At 52.4% G+C, this 23543-nt stretch overlaps 4 protein-coding genes across 4 annotated transcripts, besides 4 other annotated features; all 4 read right to left on the reverse strand.

Annotated features, from left to right (window-relative positions):
- Positions 1 to 622: part of a repeat region that runs on past the window's edge.
- A 319-nt stretch (positions 623 to 941) lies between these two features.
- Positions 942 to 1234: a repeat region.
- Positions 1235 to 7435: 6201 nt separating this feature from the next.
- LPMP_342630 (hypothetical protein) lies at positions 7436 to 8638 on the reverse strand (the record flags this gene model as incomplete). The annotated part of the gene is made up of 1 exon (XM_010704387.1): positions 7436 to 8638. The coding sequence occupies one exon, from the start codon at positions 8636 to 8638 to the stop codon at positions 7436 to 7438; it is 1203 nt and encodes a 400-aa protein (XP_010702689.1).
- A 1262-nt stretch (positions 8639 to 9900) lies between these two features.
- Positions 9901 to 10258: a repeat region.
- A 1249-nt stretch (positions 10259 to 11507) lies between these two features.
- Positions 11508 to 12710, reverse strand: LPMP_342640 (hypothetical protein; the record flags this gene model as incomplete). Its single annotated transcript, XM_010704388.1, has 1 exon — positions 11508 to 12710. One exon carries the CDS (start codon positions 12708 to 12710, stop codon positions 11508 to 11510), a length of 1203 nt encoding a protein of 400 aa, XP_010702690.1.
- A 1335-nt stretch (positions 12711 to 14045) lies between these two features.
- Positions 14046 to 14665: a repeat region.
- A 544-nt stretch (positions 14666 to 15209) lies between these two features.
- On the reverse strand, positions 15210 to 17228 carry LPMP_342650 (membrane transporter, putative; the record flags this gene model as incomplete). The annotated part of the gene is made up of 1 exon (XM_010704389.1): positions 15210 to 17228. The coding sequence occupies one exon, from the start codon at positions 17226 to 17228 to the stop codon at positions 15210 to 15212; it is 2019 nt and encodes a 672-aa protein (XP_010702691.1).
- A 4520-nt stretch (positions 17229 to 21748) lies between these two features.
- On the reverse strand, positions 21749 to 22549 carry LPMP_342660 (membrane transporter, putative; the record flags this gene model as incomplete). Its single annotated transcript, XM_010704390.1, has 1 exon — positions 21749 to 22549. The coding sequence occupies one exon, from the start codon at positions 22547 to 22549 to the stop codon at positions 21749 to 21751; it is 801 nt and encodes a 266-aa protein (XP_010702692.1).
- Positions 22550 to 23543: the final 994 nt, after the last annotated feature.

Raw genomic sequence — 23543 nt, forward strand, 5'->3', positions numbered from 1 at the left:
GGGGGAGGGGAGGGGGCACAAGGAGCAAGTCGGCCGGCCTCAGACCAGCGCCCTCTGCTACACGGGGGTGCCCTGCCTGCGCTGTGGCGCGGCCACTCTCCACGCTGGAGTCTCGTGGAAGCGGCGCTGTGATTTGGGGCACCCGGCACCCGGCACTTGTGCCTCGCCGCCAGCTCGGCCGAATGGGGGGAGACGCCACCCCATCTCGCACGCACGCACAGTGGAGCTGAGCGGCGCAGGTCGCCCCGCGCCACTCGCGCCTGCCCTCTGCTCACCTCCGCATGCCCCTGCTCGCGGGCGCTGCCACGGGTCTGTGGCGGCAGCGGCATTCCGCCCCACACTGAGCACGCGCGCACAGCGACACCCACCCGACAGGGGAAGCCCATGCAGCACGCGCGCGCGAGGTCCGTTATCAACCTCACCGTGTGCACGGCCATTGCGGGCCATGCCGGGCACTACGTCAGGTCCGACGCCCTCATTGGCACACACAGGTGCGGCTACCGCAGTGCTAGCAGAGCAGCAGGCAGCGCGCCATCTGCGCTCCACGTTGTCGCTGCTACTCACGCACTGCTGCAGGAACCCAAGGCAGGAGCAAGTGTCTGTGCACAACTGGGAGTGGCTGTGAGGAAATACTTTTTAGTGTTGTTGGGTTCTTTTCAGGGAATGCAGCTGGATACGAACGTGTCGAGGATGCTCATCACCGGAATGGCAGAGGGTCACTGCTTTGACTTCGTCGTTGAGGAGATAAGGTGCGACCGCGGATCTGTATGCGCTTTCAATGAAGGAGAGAAGCCCCACCGTGGTGCTACTTGTGTTTTTCCCGGCACCGCAGTGTTGTGAATTCCGAACATTACATGCTGTACAGCGTTGTGGTGGAGATGTGTCTCATGGAGCATAGCGGAGTGTGTATGAACGGTTTGCCATGGAGCGGAGGAATTTGACACCGTTCGGGCGTCGCTTAGGTCCACTGCACGGCCACGACACACGGCGTTGGCGAGGCCCAATATGCGGCTCAGCGTCACCGCAGCACCGGAAAACAGGGACAGACGGTGGATAGATGTGCGTAGGGGTTGAATTGTGAGCGTAATTCGCACTGAGTTCGTGAAGACATCATCATGCCGGCGCTCATCTTCGTCACAGTGTCAGCTCCATCCTACCCTCCGATAACAAGAGTCCGTGAGCCGTAACTCACGGCAGGCTGCTGCAGGCTCTTGGTTTGCCCACAAAGAGTGGCCTGGGACACCACGGAGAGGCGGCCTGCATCAGCAGAGTTTCCAAAAGCTGGCTAAACAAAGCAGAGCAGAAGCGTTCATGTGCCCTTGGGCCGCTGAGAAGCAAACAGCGGCTTAGTTCCTGTGAACAGGCCCTTGCTAGTATGCGCGGGAGTGAGCGCGCACACTCCTGTGTTTGTGCAGATGCCTGCGTCAATGGGCGTCGCGCAAAACAGTAGAGAGAAGAGAGAGACGTGGAGAAAGGCAGAGCAAACGGAAGACGGCATAGCGGTAACATAAGTCCAGCATTGACTTCTGGTAGGGACACCATTAAGAAGAGATCAAAGGGCGAACCTTCAACACACACATATATATATAATGGTAGCTTAATGCACATCGCCTAGCAGCCTGGCATGTAGTTGTAGCTGACGTTTCTACTCACGGGTCGCGCGTGTGCATTTTTTGCCCTGTATCACCCTTCTTCTCTTGGAACAACGAACCTCTTCAGATCCTTGTCGAGGTTGTTGCCACGCAGACGTGTACAAATGCTCGAGGGGCTAAACAGCACACAGCCAGAGCGCGCAAGTCGATAATGGAGTGCAACTGGGCCAGTGTGTTTTCTTTGCAGTCGTTCACTCTTCCTGAGGGCGTCTCAGCCAGTCCCTATTCGTCCTGACGTCTTGTCCCTCAGTAAAACCCACATACGCAGGCACACAAGTTACGCGCATGAACCCGGAGGCAGACTGTGAAGAAGCGCAGAGACTATAAAGGGAGGAGGGGGGAGATGGTGAGGTCGTAGTGGAAGTGACACGATCAATTCATCTCACTCTCCGTTTTATGTTTAATTTTACTATTTTTGCAGCTGAGAGATAAGCAGAGAAGGGGGGACGGGGGAGGGAGGGGGTACAAAGTCACGAGGCGCAAACGACTATGGAAGAAGACGGGAGAGAGCCAAATCAGTCGACAGTGCGCGAGGTACAAACAACAAGACAAACGAGAGCTGAAGCATAACAGAATACGAATAAGTGAAGGCACGATAAAGCGCGGCGGCGGCGGCAGCAGCAGCGAAGAAGGGGAAAAAAGGGGGAAAAAAGAGAAGAAGATCACTCCTTTTCTCTCCTACCCTTTAGGACGTCGTTGAAAATGCCTCGGAGGAGATGGCAAAGATGGAGAGCAGCGAACGCGTTGTGCATCTCACGCAGGCTCATGGTTCTCCACGCTTTGCTCTCTTTCACTAGCCTGCTGTAGTAGACGACGTCGCTTTGGCAAAAGCCAGCACAGCATGGAAGCATCAACGCACAGCATCACAACGCAAGCACCAATAAGCACAAGAAGCGTTGTAAGTCGCCACTGATGCTTCGGAGCTGTCCGAGATGCGGACACGGGTGAGGTGAAGACCACGGGGTACGACACACTCCCGTGAAAACCAAATCCATTGGTGAACAGAGCGGATTCGCGCGCTAACGTTGATGCCGATGAAATCCACGGTGTCAGGTCTACCGCGCCACACGTGAGCGACGAAGTGGTGTCTCCAGTCACAAACACCTGTGAGAAGAGCGGGCGTGGCTCATCAGCCTTGCCAGTGTCTGGGGCAATTATCGACAAAAAGTGGCGCATGAGAAAACGATCAGCACAGGCGATGTCAGCGCAGTCAGACACGAAGTCCGTAAAGCTCTCGGCAGCACAGATAGCCATGTTGATAGCGAAATGTATCGCAAGCTGCTGCACAAAGGCAAAGGGAAAAAACTAAAGCCACGTAAGCAGGGCAACAATGAGGACGAGCTGGACGTTTCTATGAACGCTAAACTTCCTCTGTGAGGCGTGCGTGTTTGGCTGTGGCTACCCTTTCCTTTTCCAAGAACTACAACTCCAGCCCTGTCCGTTGGCGATAGATACGAGAAAAGTGGAATGCGCAGCGAGGTCTTTTTCACCGGATGTGCGTGGCGAGAATAACACCTCTTCTTACCCTGGATTGTTGGATGATTCTGACGCAGAGAAGAACTTTGTGACTTCGATTGAAAGCGCTGCCGCGTTTGTGAAAGACGGCGTCGTCGGTGTTAGGATGTTATGCAGAAGAGGAGTTTTTACAGAATCAAAAAATGAAAGACAAAGGTCTGTCGTTCTGAGATGAGTTGAGGCAAGAGCGACTTATTTTTTTCGCTAGTTGCCAAGAGCAAGTGAGACGCAGTGAAACATACCGTCTTGGGTTCGGTAGGCACAATAGTGGGGAAGTCGTGCTGCCGCACCATGTTGGCTGCCGGAAATCATTGGGCGTCAAATTCAGTTCCCGTTTCCCCCTTTCCGCTCTGCAGAACCACCTCTGTCCGCCACGGTAGTGCACTGTGAGCGGAAGTAGGCCACTATTGAGAGTGACAGCAGGTGAAATCGGCGACGCGAGTCTCACGACCCCCTCTCATCACCACGACCACGGACTTGCAGTTCTAGCCGCTGACTGCCCATTCATGCGCACAGAAAACATCTCTTCAGGGGCAAGAGGACATCTCAGCTCGAGCGCGTGTGATCCACCGCAAGTGATTTGGCTGGGAGACAGGGGAAGCCGATTTGTTGTCCTCTTTGGTCAGTGATTGTCAACGTGATGTCAAGCGCATACGACAATGAGAAGAATAAACGAGCACGACAACTCTAAATAAATAAAGGCACCACAAAAACCACCCATAGCACCGCTTGCCTATTGCTTCTTTTGTCCCTCTGCAAGTCTTCCAGAGTCGAGCAGGTCATACTGCGCGTCTGTCATTACTCTCCCAAAGCGCAGCAGCTCCTAGGCCACAGTGCAAGGAGCATGATGGTCCTCCATCACATCCCGTTCTTTCCATCGAGGTCATTGTTCCTTTCGTTTGCTTATTTCTTTTCCTTTCATGTTCCATTAGCTCTGAGTTCGGATTCCGCGCGATGCAGCCAATGATGGGGTCTTTATTGTCTTTCTGCTTATTTTTTTTCTTCGAACAACTCTCCAGCTGAGAAGACCGGCCGACCGTTAGCGCACACAAAAAGAAAGAAGCGCCATAACTGTGCAGCAACACCCGCATACAGGAGTGTGCGTACACAGCAAACCACTTTAGACAGGGAGAAACGTTGTGGGGGTTCTTAGCGATCAAGAAATCGCAGTAGGGTCAGCGCCCACGCAGATACACGCAGGTGGGTGTACAAGGCGCTGTGGTGGCAGACGGTGAGGCTTGAAACAGCACTGGGCGAAAACGACAAGAAGAGAGGCAAGAGTAAAGCATGTAGAGCAAAGGAAGTCGTATATTCAGCAGTGCAACATTACATCAGCTGAAAGGGAAATTCGTGTGAAAAAAGAGAGGAAAGCCGGAAAAGGAAGAGGATTCCATGAAAATAACCAAGGTGAGGGCGAAGAAACCATCTGATACGAAGAAGGGAAAAAAAAAAACACGCCCACCAGCTTCAACACAACAAAGGCAACGGATAGAAAGCTGATAGCACACCTAAGAGGTCCCCTCCTGGACATATTGACGACACTTTTTGTGGGATATCAGAGACAATGATTGGGTGCTTGCCGTTGTCCTCCGTGTTTGCTTTTAGTTCTCATCTCAGTTTTTCTTTTGGGGCTACTGCAAACAACAGCGACTCGGATGAGCTGTCCTCATGAACTTTGCTCTTTCGCGAGCCGTGCGTGGGGGGGGGGTGAGTAAAGTAGTTCATGCTAGCCTCTGAGCCTCACACCGTAACCACAACCGTGGCAAGAAGGGCATGCAGCACCACTCATGTTAGTATTGCATTATGCACTTTTTGCTCTGTAGGTCTGAACAGCTCTCATGGGCACGATTCTTTGTTCGTTTCTCTGGGACGAGAAAAAACCACCTGGGCAGCATGCGTCTATCCATTTTCAGAAGCGCGCTCGCTCCACGCTGATATATGAAGTTAAATGAAGTGCATGTGGGGGATGGGGGAGGGGGACGAGTGCAGGGATACCCAAGAGCTAAAATACCCTGGCTAAAAAAGGCGAAAAGAAACAAAAAGAGAATCACAAAAAAGCACACGGAGAGAGGGTGGGGGCCGAGGAAAGAGAAACATACACGAAGGAGAACAAGAATCAAACACCGTGCTTCTCAAATGCAAAGCGAGAACCGGAGCGACGCGGTAGGAAGGCGGGGGCACCACCCCAAGTGGGTGCTACACTACTACGTGTATGGTTCCTCTACCGCCATCCGACATGCACACCACATCTGTCGTGAGGTAGCGGAGAAGAAAAAGTGCGGCGCTGCATTACCAGCATGTGTGTGGGGGATATGCGTCGCAGAAGAAAAAAGATACGGAAGCACATCGACTCGATGAGAGCGGCATGAGGCCTCTACCCTGGGCTAACCAGAGTCACCTTCGCCGTGCCTAATTTCTGTTCTCCTCGGCGCTCCCTATCCAAGTCTCTTACTCTCCATGATGCCTCTTCAACTAGCGAGAAACCCAGGCGTTAACACAACGGGTCTTACTCAATACGGCGAATGCGCGACACAAGTTGAAGGCGAACACAACTTTTCACAGAAAAAGAGAGCAGGCCTCTATAACTGATCATAAGCATGGAGATATCGCAACCACAGGCTTTCGCGGATGAAGACGAGAGGATGAGGCATCCGTGCCACGTAAAGGCGCCTCCACAGGACGCACAGTCAGGCATAAAGTAGAAACAGAACCAACACACACACACAACATCAAATGGGATGTCTCATCACCACAAGTCAAGTAATAACAATCGACAGAGAAGCAGGACACAATAAATACGGTGGGTACACACAAAAAGCCTCAACTACGCAACACAGTTGTGTAGCATTGCCAGGGTTCAAAGGACATGGGCAATGACCTACCACTCAACCGTCAGTTTCTTATTCTGTGCTGAGGTACACACCCTCAAAGACACGAAAAAAAAAGAACATATATATATATATATATATATAGATGTGGATACAGGCACCGGTGAAAGTCGCCCGTGAATGGAATTCAGGAGATCGACACAGAGAGAACAGAGAACGCTCACGAGAGCTCGTCCAGCGAACAGCTCTCCGGCGCGTCTTAAGTCCATGACAGTTACTTACACTGTCTCTCGCTGTCCCGTTGATGTTGATGGTTTTCCTTTTTCGAATTCAACACCTCCATGAACGATAGAGATAAAAAAGCGAACAGTTACACCCCACAACACAACACCAACGAAACAAGCAAGAGAAGAGAAACGTATGGGTGTCGGTCAGGGTGGGGTAGGTGGATGGTGAATCTCAAGGGATGAGTGCACCACCAAAGCAGGAACACGCGGGGACGTAGACGTGACACCAAAGGACCACAATCGTAAGCACATAAGAAGCGAACAGCTGCTGTAGACGATGAGCAACGACGAAAACCAGAGGGAGGAGGAGAAAAAAAGGGCGCGAAAAACAGACAAGCAACAACAAATCTACCAAGAGGCAAGCAAGCATGCGAGCAACGAGAGACAAACAAAAGGAAAAACTCGCATCTGTCCCAACCGCGCACGCGAAAGAGAAGAGGGCCAATGGCGCGAAAGAGAGGAGAGAGTCTGAGAAGAATCATGAAACGTATACACATAAAGAAGCGTATAATGAGGAAGAGAGGAACTATGCTGAAGATCAGCCGACACTCAAAACAAACAAACAACATGAGACGAGAAAGAAAGATAGGGGTGACAGAAAAAAGGGAGGGGGAGAACAGAAAAAGGGCCAGTGCGCAATCCACACGCACGCAGACACCCAAGCAACAGCAACAAGAGCAGCAAGGAAGAGGGGAAAAAAATGCTGCAACCGAGAAAAGAGGATGGGAATGGGAGAAGAAGCGAATGCCATGACATACAGACACACCCACCTCTCGAAGGAACGAAGACACTATACACAGGGAGAGGGGAGTCTAAGCGGGAGGAGGGTCTCTTAGAGAGAAACGAAAACAAACAAAAAAGTACCAAACACAACATAAGAAGCTACCGCGCAGCAGCAAGCTGTTGGAGGACTGAGAGGGAGGGGCGAAAGCAAGAGAGAGACACTGCGCTCCCGTACCTTCGTGCTATTGTGTAAGTGGAGGAGTCAGGGTCCATGTCAGCGATGATGCCTGGTATGCGTCTCCGGGTGTACCTTCACGTATTGTGTGTGCAAGTGAGATGAACGAGTCTGCCCCCGCCCCCTCCCTCCAGTTGTGTGTCACTGCCTGGGGGTGGCCACATGCGCTCTTTTTTTTTGTGCTTTCACGAGCTCCTAGCTTGTCTCACTCCGGTTGACCCTGTTGTCTTCGTTCTCCAAGGCCAGGCTGTCCCCGTCAGTGGTCTGCAACGTGTCCTTCCGGACGAAGATGGACGGCAATGCCCGGACAAGGCTCTCTGGGTCTACCACCGGCATGGGCATCAAGATACCAGAGCCTTGCTGCGAGTTCTTCAGAGCTGACCTACTCGACATGTTGGAGACGCCGAACGGCTTCGAAGACGCCTCATTGTCCAACGCGTTCACGTACGCGGATCCATTGCGCTCACGCAGCACCATCGGCACTATTGGAATCTCCTCTTTCGGTGGGGTCATGGTGAGGCAGCAGTAAACAAGAACTGTGCATAGCACAATCAGAATGATAGCAGCGAGGATGAGAAAAATCACCCACCAGTGCTCTTGGGCCCACGTCAGCTCCTTGTAACCCTTCACGAAGCGGGGCTGCACCCATGCAGTAGAAACTGGAAGGTAGCCCAAAAAGCTCTGCGACTCGCAGTAGATTGCGAACTTCGATACTGTGACGTAGGTATCACTTGCCGACACAGTCGCATCCACGTTAACGTGCTTGCCGACTGTGTCGGTCAACCCAGTCACCGCCATAAAATAGTAGCCACGGGGATTCGGGTTTGTCGTGTCCCACTCAACGGGGTAGCCAGTGTTCGCATTCCCGGCCCCCCACAAGTTTGGGTACAGTGAATAATACTGCGCCACCCCAGGCTGATTCCCCAGCAAGATAGTATCGACGATGGTCAGAAGACCATATCGGAAGGTGAACCCGCACTTTGCCGAGTTCGGAGCGACATTTTGGTCTGGTTGCAACTGAGTACAAAATTGGGCAAAAGCTGGGAGAGGTTCTGCGCTGGAGCCTGTGTAAGTGAAGTAGCCCGTACCCCCGAGCTCCTTCGCCGTCTCTGATGCAAAATTATTATCCTTGTCAGGTAGCTCAGCAGAAAAGATGCTCATGCCATTCTGCACGCAGTACCCGTTTGCCGCGGTTCGAGAACTAGCGTACTGCGCTACATCCTGCGGCTTGTAGAGTACGTACGCTGGAGTGTTGTAGTTGATTCGATACCACGGCGCCACCACTTGCGCGCCTGCAGTCGCTGAATGTAGAAGAGAAAGGAAGGCAAAAATGCCCACCCAGGCGAAGCAGCAGCGCACAATGCTCATTCTGGCAGTGGCGATGGAAACCTTCTCCATCGCCTCGCGCACGAGAGGTACGCGCTGGTGTGAAGGTTGACTACCTAATAGCGTACGCTTGTTGAAAGGCGGTGGAATGGGTGTGGTATGGGTAATCAAAGACAGCACGAGTTGACGAGCAAAGTCGAAGCGAAGAAAGAAAAGGCAGCTGTTTTGTGTGTGTGTGTGTGTGTGTGTGTTGCCTCCGTGGCGTCGTGTGGTGGTGTCTGTGGTCAAAGAGGGGATTGTTTGTGTGGGTAAGGAGGAAAGGGGCAACAACTGCAGGCCACTGTGAACAAAAACGAGGAGAGGTGGAGAGAAGGCGAGGCGCGGAAAACCACACGAAACGCAGAATTAGGGGTGTATGGAATCTCTTCGCTCGATGATGCGCTTCTTTCTGCTTGCGTCAGGAAAACTTGTTTGTGTGGGGGAGATGCCCTACCCACCGCGTTGACGCCGACAGGGAAGAGGGGACAATGGTGGATGAAAGGAGGGACAGCGCAGGGCAGACGAAGTCAAAGCGGGAAGGTGAGCGGCACGGCATGCTCTCGCTGCGCATGGACGAAAGTGATGGTCACAAAAATCTCAGGCAAGCTTATTGCACTTTTCAACAGCTTGACTAGGGCGAGGAAACATAAAAACGTGGTTTCGCCAGTACTTTTTCAGCCTCTTTATTTCCATCTGTCACGTGCGTGCGCCCTCGACGAACAAGGGAACCGCACTCATGCTAAGAGATGGACGTGGGCACAGAGGTTCTCCTACTGAGTGCATGTCCTTCAAGAGCAGTGTTGCTCAAAAGCCACAGCAGGCATCGCAAGTGCGGCATCGATGGGTATGTGCATGAAGGATCGAGTGCTCGCCTCCCAAACGAGAGCAGCAGAAACCGAAAAGGAGGCACTACGGGGCTCCCGCTTCTCTCCTGGGGTCGCGATGACGGCAGGGCAAGAGCGTTTTTCATCGCAGCAGTAGTCGCGTGGGTGCAGAGAGCGGCTCCGCGACAGACTCCCACACATGCCGACCTTCGGCCTTCGACACACTCCGCCTGTGGAGTAACACCGAAACTGCGCCACATTCAGACGCCGTTTCCCGCATCTCAGCAACTGGGCAAAAAACACCACCAATGAGGAAAGGCCGCAAGGAGAACAACAAAGAGGCAACTAAGTCAGCTGTAAACTATAAATAAATAAATATATATATATATATATATATATACAGGCAGAGGCGTTGTAATCACTGAGAGATCAAGACAAGCTTCCATGTCGCAGGGAGCTTCTTTTTCTCTGAGTGTGTCGACTTCCACACAACACACGAGCTCAAGCTCCGCTCTGCTCCCTCCCCCCTCAGCCGCTCACAGAGACCCATCGCGTCGTGCACAGCGGTGGTGGACACGAGCGATACAGCAACGCACCGACTCCGCCATCGCCCCACAGGCCCCAGCCTTAAGGTCCACCCAGGCCCTCGCCTCGCATGTCGCCACCTGGGGCACCCGCCTCGGCGGGGGGCGCCGGCGCCGCACGTCAGTGGTCAGCGAGGACCGGGCAAGGCACCTTCGAGGCATCCTGACACGTCGCCCGTCGTATGAATCGGCACAAGCGTGCTCGCTGTCAAATGCCGCGCCGACGCAACGCGATCCAGGACCTGTCGAGAAGTCTTGTGGGTGCAAGCCATGGTATGATAAAACGAGGTAAGCACGAGAGACTGCGTGGCAGAGTAGGTGCAGAAAAGAAGTGGAGGGGGGAAAGAAGTGGAGCAGGATGATGTATAGTGAGAGTATATCACCACTGATCAAAACGGACGAGCGAGTAGCGTTGTAGGGCCCAGTGGAAAAGGGACCCCAACAACACCGAATGCTTTTAGAGATTCTTTTTCGCGCTTTACACAGGCGCCAGCATTTTTGAGTGAGGAGAAAAAAAATTAATGATACTTTTGTAGGGAGCTGTGAAGAAGCAGCCGTGCGCATGGAATGGGTCCTTGGTCATCCAGGGAAAAGGCGAGGAGCCATGACTGACAGCGGTAGCGTTCGAGGGAGAGAAATAGATGACAGTCACGCGTCTCCAAGGCCGTGAAGCTACCCGCGTGTGCATCCTATTAGCACAGCGCATCTGTTCTCGTCACCCTCCGAGGAAGTGCGTTGTTTGGCTTTCCTTTGCTTGTTTAGTTCTTCAGTGTTTCATCGATCGTGACGGGTAGGCAACACACATCGCCATAAGCAGTCTTAACCACATGCACCAATGTCACCAACAAGAGAGAGAGAGACGCATATAAAGACAGCAACAAGAAGCACTACCAACAGCACACACGCACACGCACACGCACACATACACATACACATACATATACATACATATACTCCCTGTTTCGGACATGCAAGTGAACGAATGAGATACAGACAAAAAAAGCAGACGTGCACGAGAAGTTCAACATAAAGTAAAAGAGGCACGGCTGCTTCATTCAGGGCGGCGGAGAAGTCCGCCGTCAGGCAGAAGGGAAATCCAAAACTGACGGCGCCGATGGAGGAGGGCAAACATACGACAACACAAGCAAACAGCAACAGAGGTGGAGCTATTAAGATGAGTACATGTGAGCAGATGCTCACTCCGAACAGGTAAAGCTGTACGTGAGACGGGGGTGAGGAAGAGAAGAGAATAAGAGGGATAAAGGGCAGGGTGTGCACGCAGCACAGGGGGGGGGGCATAGAGGGGAAGGGCGTTTAGTGATTTAAAAACGACGGGTTATTGCCACAACCACTAATGCCCTTGTCACGGAAGAACACAAAACACAAACACACCCAGCAAAGCCCACCCATCAGAGAGTAATTTTCTCACCTGCCAAGGATCATGCCTGGTGCCTGCGAAAGGCCTCCGCCCCCACAAAAAAAGGGGCCACCGACTTACGTGGGAAACAACCAATTCATTCGGAGACATACTTCCTCGTAGTTGTCAAAGGTGTTCAAGAGACTGTTGTGGTAGGAGGGCGGGGCGCCGAGAAGCTCAACAACCTTGTCGGCATCCGCCCCGCCTTTTTGGAACTGGGAGTGACGGGCAATGGACGAGATCGAAAAGTTGATCATCTCATCGTGTTGCGAGTAGAGAACGAGCTTGCGGCTGTGCTTGATCTTGTCCCAGCCCACCAGAGTGTGAAGATTACCGACAAACCACGGAAAGATCATGCGTGTCACAGTAGGGGTGAGGCAGGAAAAAGCAACAGCCGCGTCCGACATGGATGAGAAAGTGCGATCCAGCACTAGAGACGCATGGGGATAGCATTCCGCCACCACCTGCGCCGCGGTACCACCGCCGATGCTGTGACCGAAGAAAAGCAGGTGCTTCTCGTCGATCTTCTCCTCCTCAATGTACGCTCGCGCTACTGCGGCAGCGTCCTCGACAAATTCGCCGAGATGCGAGAGATAGCCGGTACTGTAGCCGATGCCGCGTGGGTTATACAGAATGACGTGGGCCTTGAGAGCGTCGCTAATGACGTGGATATCCTTGAGGCTGTTCTCCAGGAACTCTGCGTTGCCTCCGCAGTACAAAACCCAGCGGGGGGTTGTATACGCCTGCTTCACCACAAGGGTCTGCAGCGTGCTCTTTCCATCCAGCGACGGCACCGTGCGCCCCTCGACAAACTTACCCTGCTTGCGAACCAGCGTGCCAGCAACCGAGCGGACGCGGCGGTTGCGCTCTCCCTGTTGTTCAAGGATCTGTAAGATGTTGGCTGGATAGCAGGCGTGAATTATGAGGCCGCCAAAGGTGCTCCAGATCTGCACAAGGGCGATCGCAGCAGTAGCCCATGCCTCCACCGGAGGCAGAACCTTCTTAGCCCAGGCCGCCGCTGCGGTCGCCAGAAATGGAAAGATGATGGCGCGCAAGGCAAGGCTACTCGTAAAACCGAGTGTCATGAATAACAAGGTGGCAAATAGTCCTTGAATCGTCAACGAGCACGCATACCACACGAAGGGACCTCGGGCGATGAAGACACTTGTGATGAACCACCCTATGGAGGGCGCGAGCAACTTCAGCTTGGCGGGAAGATAGCGGTTGGCGGAACTGTTGATCACTGCCACCAAGAACACCAGCGCTGAACCAAAGATCATCTTCTCCACTCCTCTTTATTTTTTCCACCTCCACGGCTTACAAAGAAACACAAAGAATGGGGTGAATGGTGCGGCGATACGCGAAAGAGGCAGAAGATGAAGGGATGAGGTACAGGAGCGGAAGGAACAAGAAGGGGACTTGCCGAACGAGTACCGTAGCAACGCTTTGAATGCAGAATGGCATAAAAAGTGCAGTGCTCCAACACCAACACACAGGGGAACACGCTTGTTCCCCCCAAAAAGAAAGAGAATGTGAGTCGGAGTGAAGCGGAGCACACAAGAAAAGTGATGAGCGCGAATGGCACGAAAACCAAGAAAACACGAATTCACTCACCCCCAAAAAAGAAAAGATGGACACGGAGAGACACTCGTTCAACTACAGGGAAGGAGGCAGAGGAGGAGCTAAATGGAAAGCGCAGATACAATAGCGTAGTAACCACCAACGCACAGAGTGAGAGAAGAGAAAAAACGAACAGAGACACATAAATATTTTGTGAGCTCGAGTAGCTTAACCAAGAGTGCCGAGCACAAATGAAAAAGAAGAGCAAGCAAAGACACAGGAACGATATGTGAAGCGGAGAGAGAGAGAGAGACAAGAAAGGAGATGTTGCTGGCGTACTCAATACAGCGCAAGTCGACCACCACAGAAAAGAGGTGTACACGCAGGAATTTGTACACTTCTCTTGTTTTCTTCGTCTACATGCGGGAAGTGAGTCAATACGTCAACGCACAAATGCACACCAACAAAACGAGATGAACACTCACAACTCGAAGAATTTTCTCGTGTTTTCGTATTGGTGGCTCACATGAAGCGTGCGCGCACCACAGACAACGAATAGAGCGAAAAGAAAAAAGGGGTGCAGTGCGATACACCCATAGCGACGCCGGTGCGCGACAGGCAGCAATGAAGTGCATCGCGGAAGGGCGTGACATTTGTGAGGTTCGCATGGGTGATGTGAGAGAGCCAAGAGCAATAGTGATGTCGAAAGAGCTCAAATACAGAAGAAGCGAGAACGCGTTATTGCATTAAACAAGGGAGAGAAAGTAAGAGAGACACGAGCTAGATAGTCACCCAAGTGGGAACATTAAGGAAAGTGTAACCAAAATCACCTCGTGCCACATCCCCGTGTCCTTCAATTAGCCATTAAATAACAACGGAGTCAGTCAGTGGCAACCTCTTTTGCGTGTCGTCCAACACAGAGAACGAGTCGTCCTCTCGCGACTAAATGTAGTCAACAGCCGTACTCACTGCGTATTACTAAGTTTACTGTGAGGTACTAACATTTCCTTTTGTTGTTGAGGCATCTCTTTCATTACGCCACAGACGCATACACACACACACATGCACACACATAGCGGTCAGCAGTCCCACACGCGCGCAGCGCCGCACTCCTGCGTCCGCCGCCTCGCACCACGGCAGGGACCTCGCCGCCCAGGAGGAGCCCCCTTCACCCACCTGCCGTCGAGCCGGGCCACGCGTCTTGCAGGCTCTCTCCGGGTGGTGGTGGGTCTAGGTGCATGCGGGGGAGGGGAGGGGGCACAAGGAGCAAGTCGGCCGGCCTCAGACCAGCGCCCTCTGCTACACGGGGGTGCCCTGTCTGCGCTGTGGCGCGGCCACTCTCCACGCTGGAGTCTCGTGGAAGCGGCGCTGTGATTCGGGGCGTCCTCGCCGGGCACCCAGCACCTGTGCCTCGCCGCCAGCTCGGCCGAATGGGGGGAGACGCCACCCCATCTCGCACGCACGCACAGTGGGGCTGAGCGGCGCAGGTCGCCCCGCGCCACTCGCGCCTGCCCTCTGCTCACCTCCGCATGCCCCTGCTCGCGGGCGCTGCCACGGGTCTGTGGCGGCAGCGGCATTCCGCCCCACACTGAGCACGCGTGCTGGACAGGCATGCGCGTGTCGTGCGGAAGGAGCCTGAGGATCAAAACCTCTCCACGCACAGTGAGCTCACTGCATGGCGTCATGAGGGTGTATGGGTGGTGTAGAGAGAAATGCATGTTTTTTGCTGAATGCTGGATGAAATTCGCACTGAGCTAGCGGCGGTGCAAGCGAGATTGCCATTTTTTTCAGCAGGGTGTCAGTGCAGACCCGCTGACGTCTCTCACACCCCGGATGCATATTTGAGATGAGGCACGATTTTATAAAGGTTGCCGGAGGTGTGCGCGCAGACGCACACAGGCAGACATGCACGTGAAGAGGAACATAGACGCTATCAGTTGTTTGTACGGACATGCACACATACACAAGCACCAACGAGAGATCCGTGACATCAAAGAAGCGGGAAAACAGGGAATCCAGCCTGTACTGAGAACTGATGGGGGTGGAGGTGGAACTGAGGTGCAGGGAGGGGAACACGTGCCGCACTTTTTGGCCATAGCAAAGACACACAATGGCGGTACGTCAGAGAACACGTGTGGCGTTCTCAGCAGCCAACCACTGTGCTTCAGGGGTCCTTGCGTGCACTACTGATTGGCCTCCCTCACCGGTAGGGCCTACTTTCAGCTATTGCTTTCAGACGCCCCGCACAGACGTCGGTTCCACCTCCGCAGGCTGTCTTTAACGGCTAATACCCATTTAAAGTTGTGCACCACGATCTCTACTACGGACTCTCTATTGGTGCGCAACCACATGGAGCAGACATACGCTGACGCAAACGTCAAGCCCGAAAGGAAGAAGATGAACACGTGGTTCAGTGGAAAAGAATTACCACTCGTGATGGACCAAGCAAAGAGCGGGGTGACGACGAATGGAATGAGTGCCCGTACAGAGGCACCACAGGCCTGGTTGATGCCCATGATGGACCCGACGTGCGTTGGCGGTGCCGAATGGGCGGTCAACATGGTCACAAGTCCGTAGCACCACGAGGCGAAGAACTGGCGTACGCTTGTGCACAACACGACCGCTGGAAAAAGTAAGCCACCGAGGTTGACGCAAGAGGTGAGCGGCAAGAGAGTGACGGAGATACTGCACCACATGACAGCCATTCGAAATAGTCCCAGCTTGTTGACATACCGCCTACACGCTTTGTAGAAGAGCAAATTTGATGCGACGCATGGCACACTGTTGGTGAAGACGACGTAACCAACCTTGTCCGCTCCGAAGCCAAGGCCGCCCTTCTCTATTTGGGCAATGGCCCACAGCGGTACAATCTCCTGCACAGCCATATCGGCCGCGCTCAGGAACATGTAAAGCAGCAGCATGGTACGAGTGACAGGACGTTCAAATGCTTGCTTGTAGCCAAAGCTTTTGAGCTCCACGTAATCCTCGTGCTGCCGCAGTTGCCCGACTTTGTCGTCAACGGGGGCGGCGCCGTTGCTAATTGCTCTGGCGGCTGTACCTTCTTGATCCGCCTCCACAACAATGATGCTCCCATCTCTGTCCGACCTACGATTGTTAGCCCGCGATTCGCCCAAGGGGCACTGCTGACATTTCACTTTGTCACCAGGGGCAACTCTGTCGGGTGGCACTGACGATGACGACAGTGCGCGATCAGGCATGTCACAGGCGCTCTCATTTACAGTATCACCGCGGTTGACAGTCATGTGGCTTTGGCTGTACTGCGGTTCCACAAACGATGCTTGCTCTATCGCGTTTGCCAGTGTTTCGGAGATGACAAGCCGATCATACCGAGGATCCTCGCACAGCACCGCTGAGGGAACTGTTAGAGAGGCCACTGCCCGTGTCATCACAACGTTTCTGACGAATAGCTCGGCGGAGTGGATCGAGACGCGGTCGTCATTCTCGTCGTCGATGCGGGAGTCATTGTCACTCTCGCTCTTGGTGGCTGTGATGTCTGTCTCTGGCTGCTCCTTGGAAAGCGAGTTTGCATTAGCAAACATTCGTGGTTCGCGCAAGAAACATGGGTAGAGAAATCGCAGAACCAGGGGCAGCCGCTGCGCCTTGGGATTAGATTCCATCACAAAGAACGTGCACACCATCATACCAATATTTGTGTAGATGAAAATGACGAGACTGGGCAGAAGCGCTGGCTTGCGGTTCAAGACGCTATCCTTGTCAATGTGTGCCCATCGCAGTGCGGACGAGTTACCTGGGTTGTACAGCGTACCACCCAGCGTGGGGCCGATCAAGACGCCGATTCCATAGCACAGACTGACGAAGGCAAAACCCTTGGCCGCGTTTGTTTTGTCGGTAATGTCCGCCATCATCGTCTTGGCAACCAACACATTGCCGTTGAAAAGGCCGTGCATGAATCGGAAAATGCCGCACATCCACACACTCGTGCTGAGACCAAAGCCCAGCATCATGAAGCCGCTTGTGAACAGGCCACTGATGAGGGGAAACCGGCGCCCGTACTTGTCGCTCACCCAGCCCCACATTCGCGAGCTCACAACCTGGCCGAGCATAAAGACTCCGATTAGAATCCCCGAGAAGTAGCCCGCTTCATTGACGGAAACGCCTTTCAGGTGCGCAACGAGTAGCCCTACAAACGGCAGAAGCATCGTGCTGCAGATACTCTCGTTGAGGAGAACAAACGCCATGGGGAAGAGTTGATTCATGGGCAGTGGTGTGGCTTTATGCTTCGGCCTGTGGGTCTCTTCATGTTGCCCTCTCACTGGTCCGTTTACCACCAAAGGTGGGACGACCGCCGTGTCATTCTTGGCCGCCGGCATACGGAGGAAGAGTCTAACACGAAAGTGGTTGAATGAGAGGAGGGGGAGGGGGTGTAATATCACAACCACAGGTGAAGCAAACAGTACGCAACGCTCAAACGCTCAACTGCTACCAGACCCAAGGAAAGAAAAGTCGCACACGCGCGATCAGGGAGTAGCGCAGATGAAATAGAAAAAAACAACAGCAGCGAATCGATAGAGCGCTAAGGACCTTGAAGGGGCCGTTTGCTATTCGCGTTGTGTGTGTGTGTGTGTGTGCGCGTCTCTCTCTTTCCACTAAAAAGAGCAAGTCAAAGGAGAAGATACTTGTATTCGTGTATATGCACACCGTTCAGCGATAAGGAGAAAAAGTACACACGCGATCAGGAGGAGGGAGTGCAACACTGCCGTTAACACATCGCGCAGAGCGAAGCACAAGAAGAAACAAGAAAAACAAAGAGCAGTGTCGAAGCAAGTAGAGAAACGAGGAAAGCAGCACCGAAAACAAAGGCCTTTATAGTGTTACAACACAGACAACGGAGCTCTTTTTCCTATATCGATTATACGACAAAAGCCCACGCGCAAGCAAGGGCGGCGGCAACAACAACAAATAAAATAAATGACTCGCTTACCGCTCTCTCTCTCTCCTACGCTGCATATCTCCTCCGTCTGTCGCGGTCAGTAAACGCCGCAAAAAAAAAAGGAAGAAGAAAAAAAAACAGAAATCTCCCAAGCAGAGACGCGTACAGCAGTCAAGCAAATTGCTGTCTTGTTTCTCTACCTCCTCTCGCTCTCTCGGTGCAGCTTTTCGTAGCCAAGAGGGGCCCCCGAGGAGCAGAACACAACAACAATTCGCTAAAGAAAAAGAGATCCGACTCTATCAAGCAATGCAGTATCTACACCAACGCACTCACACACAGAGAGAGAGAGAGAGAGCGCACACCGTCCGAGAAAGCTCTATAAGGTCCCTCAAAGGAGGAAGTCGCCAGCAAAAAAAAAAAGTAACAAACTAAAAAGCAACTAAGAAGAAAGAGAAAATACGAGTTAGTGATTGTCTGTGCGTATTATGAGTGAAGGTCTTCCCATTCGTGCGGTTAATAGTGCCAAACAGCAACAAAAACAACAACAATAAAAAAACACGGGCGACAACTTCTGAGAGGCTGTATGTTGTCCCTTTCGTTGTCTTTTGCGCAGAGGAGCTCGCCTTGGCAGCTTAGTAGCGCTACTGAGTCACACCGCCAAGAGCAGAGCACACGCACAATCACGAGCGCTACACACGAAACAGCAGACAAGTGATGCGAGAAGATGAAAAAGCGACTAAAGGGGATGGTGTTTTACAATTTACGCGTGTGTGTGTGTGAATACGACTTGCAGGAAAATAGATTGATATACCGGCACTTGCGTGAATCAAGGATAAATAACGCACCGAAGAGAAGGGAAAATAAAGGCCTGCTGTCTTTCAAGGCGCGCTATCGCTCTTTCGTTTGCAGAGATCGACAGAATTCACGCAAAAAAAAAAATGCAGCTAAGAGGGTCAAGCCAGGCACAGCGTGCTGCTGTTTTGCTACGCACACACCAGACAGAAACCACCTTAATGCGTTTCTTGGCTTTCTCTCCTTACTATGAGAGCGGAAAACGTCTGGCACGCTCAGATCCGCCTGGACACTGACTGATTGGTTGGTCACCAGTGCTGTTCACGCTCTTGATTCCTTGTTCTGCCCGCTTTGCTTTTTCTGTTGGAGTCCTATTCCATGTGGGCACGATTTTACAGCTCGTTTTAGTGTGGTGAAGGTTTTATGCGAGGTGGCGTAGTGAGTGGAAAAGAAGCAGCAAAACGGCACATGACATCTAGAAAAGAATGAGACGGTGAAAGAGAGAGAGAGAGAGAAAAGGAACGGCTTGTCAGACACATACACCCACGCAACTGCATTGGCACCTCTGCTTCCTCTCTTGTATTCAGCATAGCGACACTCCGGGAATAGCAGCCCCTGCAGAAAAGATCAGAAAAAAAAACTTCAGAGGATGGCGGTGCTTGAGAGGCATCCGCAAACGTTTGCACTCATGGAAAGGGGCAGTTGTGAGACTCCAGCTCGCATGCGCAAGTAGGTGAGCTCATTCGTACGAGAAGGTTTGTTTTTTTCTTTCCTTTTGTTGAGATGTGTCACATTTTATCCTCTTCTACGCATTCTCTCACCGCTGTTGTGGGAGCGGAAGAGCGAGTTACACAGAATCACGCAGATCTGTACACCCTCGAGAAGATGCGCGCACGCGTATGCTTCTGTGACTGTCCACAGCAGCCAAAGTACAGGTATAGATGGCCTCTGCTCCTCGAGTGCGAGACTAGAAAAGAAGAGCTGAGAGTCATCGGTAAGGAAAAAAGAAACGAAAACAAATAAACGGGAAAACTCTGCGTAAAAATACGAAACAGCAACGGAAAAAAAAACATCATACAAACCTCAACACAACGCGGGAAATCGCTGGAGCTCCTACAACACTGGAGAGAAGGGCAGAAAACCACACACACACATATATATATATATGTGTATATAAATATATGCGTCACTCATCACCTCGAGGGCACAGAAAAACAAGTCCGAAAAAAAAGCGATTACGCGAGTGAGCAACTAACCCAGAAAGGGAGAGAAGCTGGCGAAAGGTGATCGCGGGTAGGCACGCAGACCAGCAATCCTGCTCAGTTGTGCACTAGAGATGATGCAAAAGACACCCTCTCATTTAAGAGCTACAGCGACAGGGACGAGTAGAGAGAGAGAGCAGAAAAGCGAAGGCGCGCGATGCAAGTAGCATACATAGAGATGCGAACGAATGTATACACATTCGTGCCTATAAGGGAGTTATTTTTATGAGTGAATGCAAGTCTTAAGGACCCCACATTCCTGAAATGAGGTGAGCGACAAAAGAAAGGCATAACTGAACCGCATTAGCTTCCTCTTGGCTGAGGGGGCCAAACATTTTAAAGACGAAAAAAAAAAACGTTTCGTAGTGACTGATAATCGCCATCGAACTACGCAAATCAGCAGCAACAGCATCCTTGTCCGACGCGTATGTATCCCGAAATGACTGAGGCAAAGGAAAAAAGACGCGGGTATCCACTACGCTGTCTGGCTACCGAGGCGGTCGCATTAAAAACTGGGGAGGAGAACACAGAAGAAAAATAAACGCTCATACACACAAAGTCCCCTTTTCTACGAAGGATAAGGGGCTGCGACAGCCTCGATCGTCTCTTCCGCAGGCGATGGCCTGTGAGGCTTCACAGACGTACCGCCATTTTGATGTTCCATGCCTTCTCACTCGACCATGAGCAAGTGCTCAACCTGTCCGTACAAATCTTGTAGGGTAGCACTGGCAAAAGGACGCGGAGGACAGGAAGAAGAGAAAGGTGTGGTTGAAAGAGGTGAAAAGTTCACCACCTATGGGTCACAGAAAGCGCGAGGCTGCGCTGAGGAGCATGGAGCCGGGCATCACACCACCACAGGATGAATAGATTCCCATAACCGGCCCTATATGGTCCCTTCGAGGAGAGCGGAGGGGGTGGCAGTCAGCATGATGCTGAGGCTGCAGTACCACGAGATGTACTTTTGTAGCGCCCCCATGCGCACAGGGAGACAAAGTAAACGCACAGTCCGCCGTGGAAGTAGGACACCCATAGTACCAGAGTCACCGCCCCGACACCCAGAGAGAAGCGGACACGAAACACGTCCATCGGGTTTAGGTAGTCCTGCTCCAGAGTGCGAAAGGGGGTGTTTGATCTCCAAGAACGGCGCAAGGTTAGCCAAGAGGACGTAACCCACCTGCCTTTTCGCCAACTCCAGACCTCCAGTGGTGCCTGTGCCCACACACCCAGAGGGGAAGAGAGCCTTGTGTCCCCATGTGCGTGGCGGAAAGAGCCATGAACTGAGCCAGCATGAACCGAATGTAATGACGGGAGAAGGCCACGCAGTAGCCGAGTTTTCGCCCCCGTTTCTCCTCATCCTCCTGCCCCAAGAGATTCATCCGACTCAAACGTGAATCGCAAATCGCGGGTGCTCTCCTTCGTCATTGTGGAATCGGCAGCTTTGTCCACATGACCAACTATGACGTCGATGGAGCTCTGCCTGGTCTGTGCAGCACTCGCTGCCTCTTTATCTTGGCACGGAGTTGCGCAGAGGCTGGAATGTATACCGCTGTCGGTGCGCCGCGTGAAGCGCGCGCTACACCATTTCCACCGTCGCAGACGTCGGTGAACTCGTGATGGGGGCCAAAGGACAGAACAACCAGCTCCTCAAATCATTGTGTGGCTGACGTAATGGTGATCTTCGAAGCCCACTGGCGCGAAGTGCGACGTGGAAGCTGTACTTTACGCAGCGGTAGTGCTTGAGCTTGGGGCGATGACAAGCCTGAGGGCGCTGAAAGGTACAGTCATCGCCTTTTCATGCACTGCTGGTCCCTCCCGCTGCACGTTGAGTCAATGACATCAATCGCCTTTTCAAATCTATCGTTAACATCACTGTTTTCCGTCTTCGCATATTAGTCGTTCTTCCTCTCATACTAGGCAAAAGACTCCACAAAGGGACGTCAACGTACACCAGACTGATGTGAATCTCCCCTACATATACACCCTGAGAAGCAGAGGGATCTTCTGGATGGTGACCATCACCAACAACAAAACGCTGCAGACCTTCACGCCTGTGTTTGTGTGCGTATGGGCTCCACAAGACTCTGGTCAAGGAGGTCAGGGCAGGGGACAAGCCATTTCTGTCAAAGGTTGACCAGAAGAAACCTTCAAAGTGCAGCGTACCACCCAGCGTGGGGCCGATCAAGACGCCGATTCCATAACACAGACTGACGAAGGCAAAACCCTTGGCCGCGTTTGTTTTGTCGGTAATGTCCGCCATCATCGTCTTGGCAACCAACACATTGCCGTTGAAAAGGCCGTGCATGAATCGGAAAATGCCGCACATCCACACACTCGTGCTGAGACCAAAGCCCAGCATCATGAAGCCGCTTGTGAACAGGCCACTGATGAGGGGAAACCGGCGCCCGTACTTGTCGCTCACCCAGCCCCACATTCGCGAGCTCACAACCTGGCCGAGCATAAAGACTCCGATTAGAATCCCCGAGAAGTAGCCCGCTTCATTGACGGAAACGCCTTTCAGGTGCGCAACGAGTAGCCCTACAAACGGCAGAAGCATCGTGCTGCAGATACTCTCGTTGAGGAGAACAAACGCCATGGGGAATGCTTGGAGAGGATGAAGATGTCTCACCTTTGCCTAGCGGGGAGGCAGCTTCACTGCAGTCACAGTGCCTGTCGAGAGATTCGCAGCAAAGTTCAGGTTGCTGCACAAGACCTCGTGAACGAGAAGGCAGAAGAGAAACAGACAGCTACCTCTTTACTTTGGAAAGACGACAGAGAGGGTGAGTTGAACAGGGGGCAACAACAGTAGCAACGACGTCTTCATCCATGGGAGAAGCCAAAGCGCAACGGTAACAAATAAACAAAAAAAAAGAGGGGGAAAGAGACGAGTAACATCAACGTAAAAGGGGAAAAAACGAATTATAAAAGCCAGCAAAATACACAACACATACACACGTAGTGAAGAAAACAAATGCAACAGTAGGGCATGTTACGGCAAGGCCAAGTATCACGCGAGGTGAGTTCTGTGTAAGACGCGCATATGCTGCCGGCTATTCTTCACCTTCGTTCCTCTGCATGGCGCATCGAGTTAGACATCCAGAAGACCGGCAGAGATGAAATAATGCTCACTCATCGTATCGCAGCACAAGTCCTCTAATAGACACAAAGTGGCAAGGAATAAGATGGGTAAAATGAGGTGTACAGGGAGCTGGTTGTACGTTTGAATGAGTCTCTTGTGCACCTTCAGTGGCGGCAGAGAGAGAGGTCACAGAAAGCACACAAGCGTGCAAGTGCTCAGCAAATAACAGCGACAGCAAACGAAGCCATCTCTCTCACAAACTTGCACACAAGCAAAAGAAAACATACAGGGAGGTGATATATCCAGAGAGAAAGACCGCCGTCCGTATAAACAGTCACTGCGTTCTTTCTGTGGATCCAAAGGGCGAGAAAAACGCCCACTGAGGCAATAGAGTCTGTCAAGGGGAGAGTAAAAAAAAAAAGGTTGCTTTCGTTGTTTCAGCAGATTGTAAGAGCCAAGGTCACCTCTTGGTACCTCTGTTAGATTTAATGCACATACACTTTGCTGTTTT

This window comes from Leishmania panamensis (genome assembly GCF_000755165.1).
Source record: "Leishmania panamensis strain MHOM/PA/94/PSC-1 chromosome 34 sequence".
Lineage (NCBI taxonomy): Eukaryota > Euglenozoa > Kinetoplastea > Trypanosomatida > Trypanosomatidae > Leishmania > Leishmania panamensis.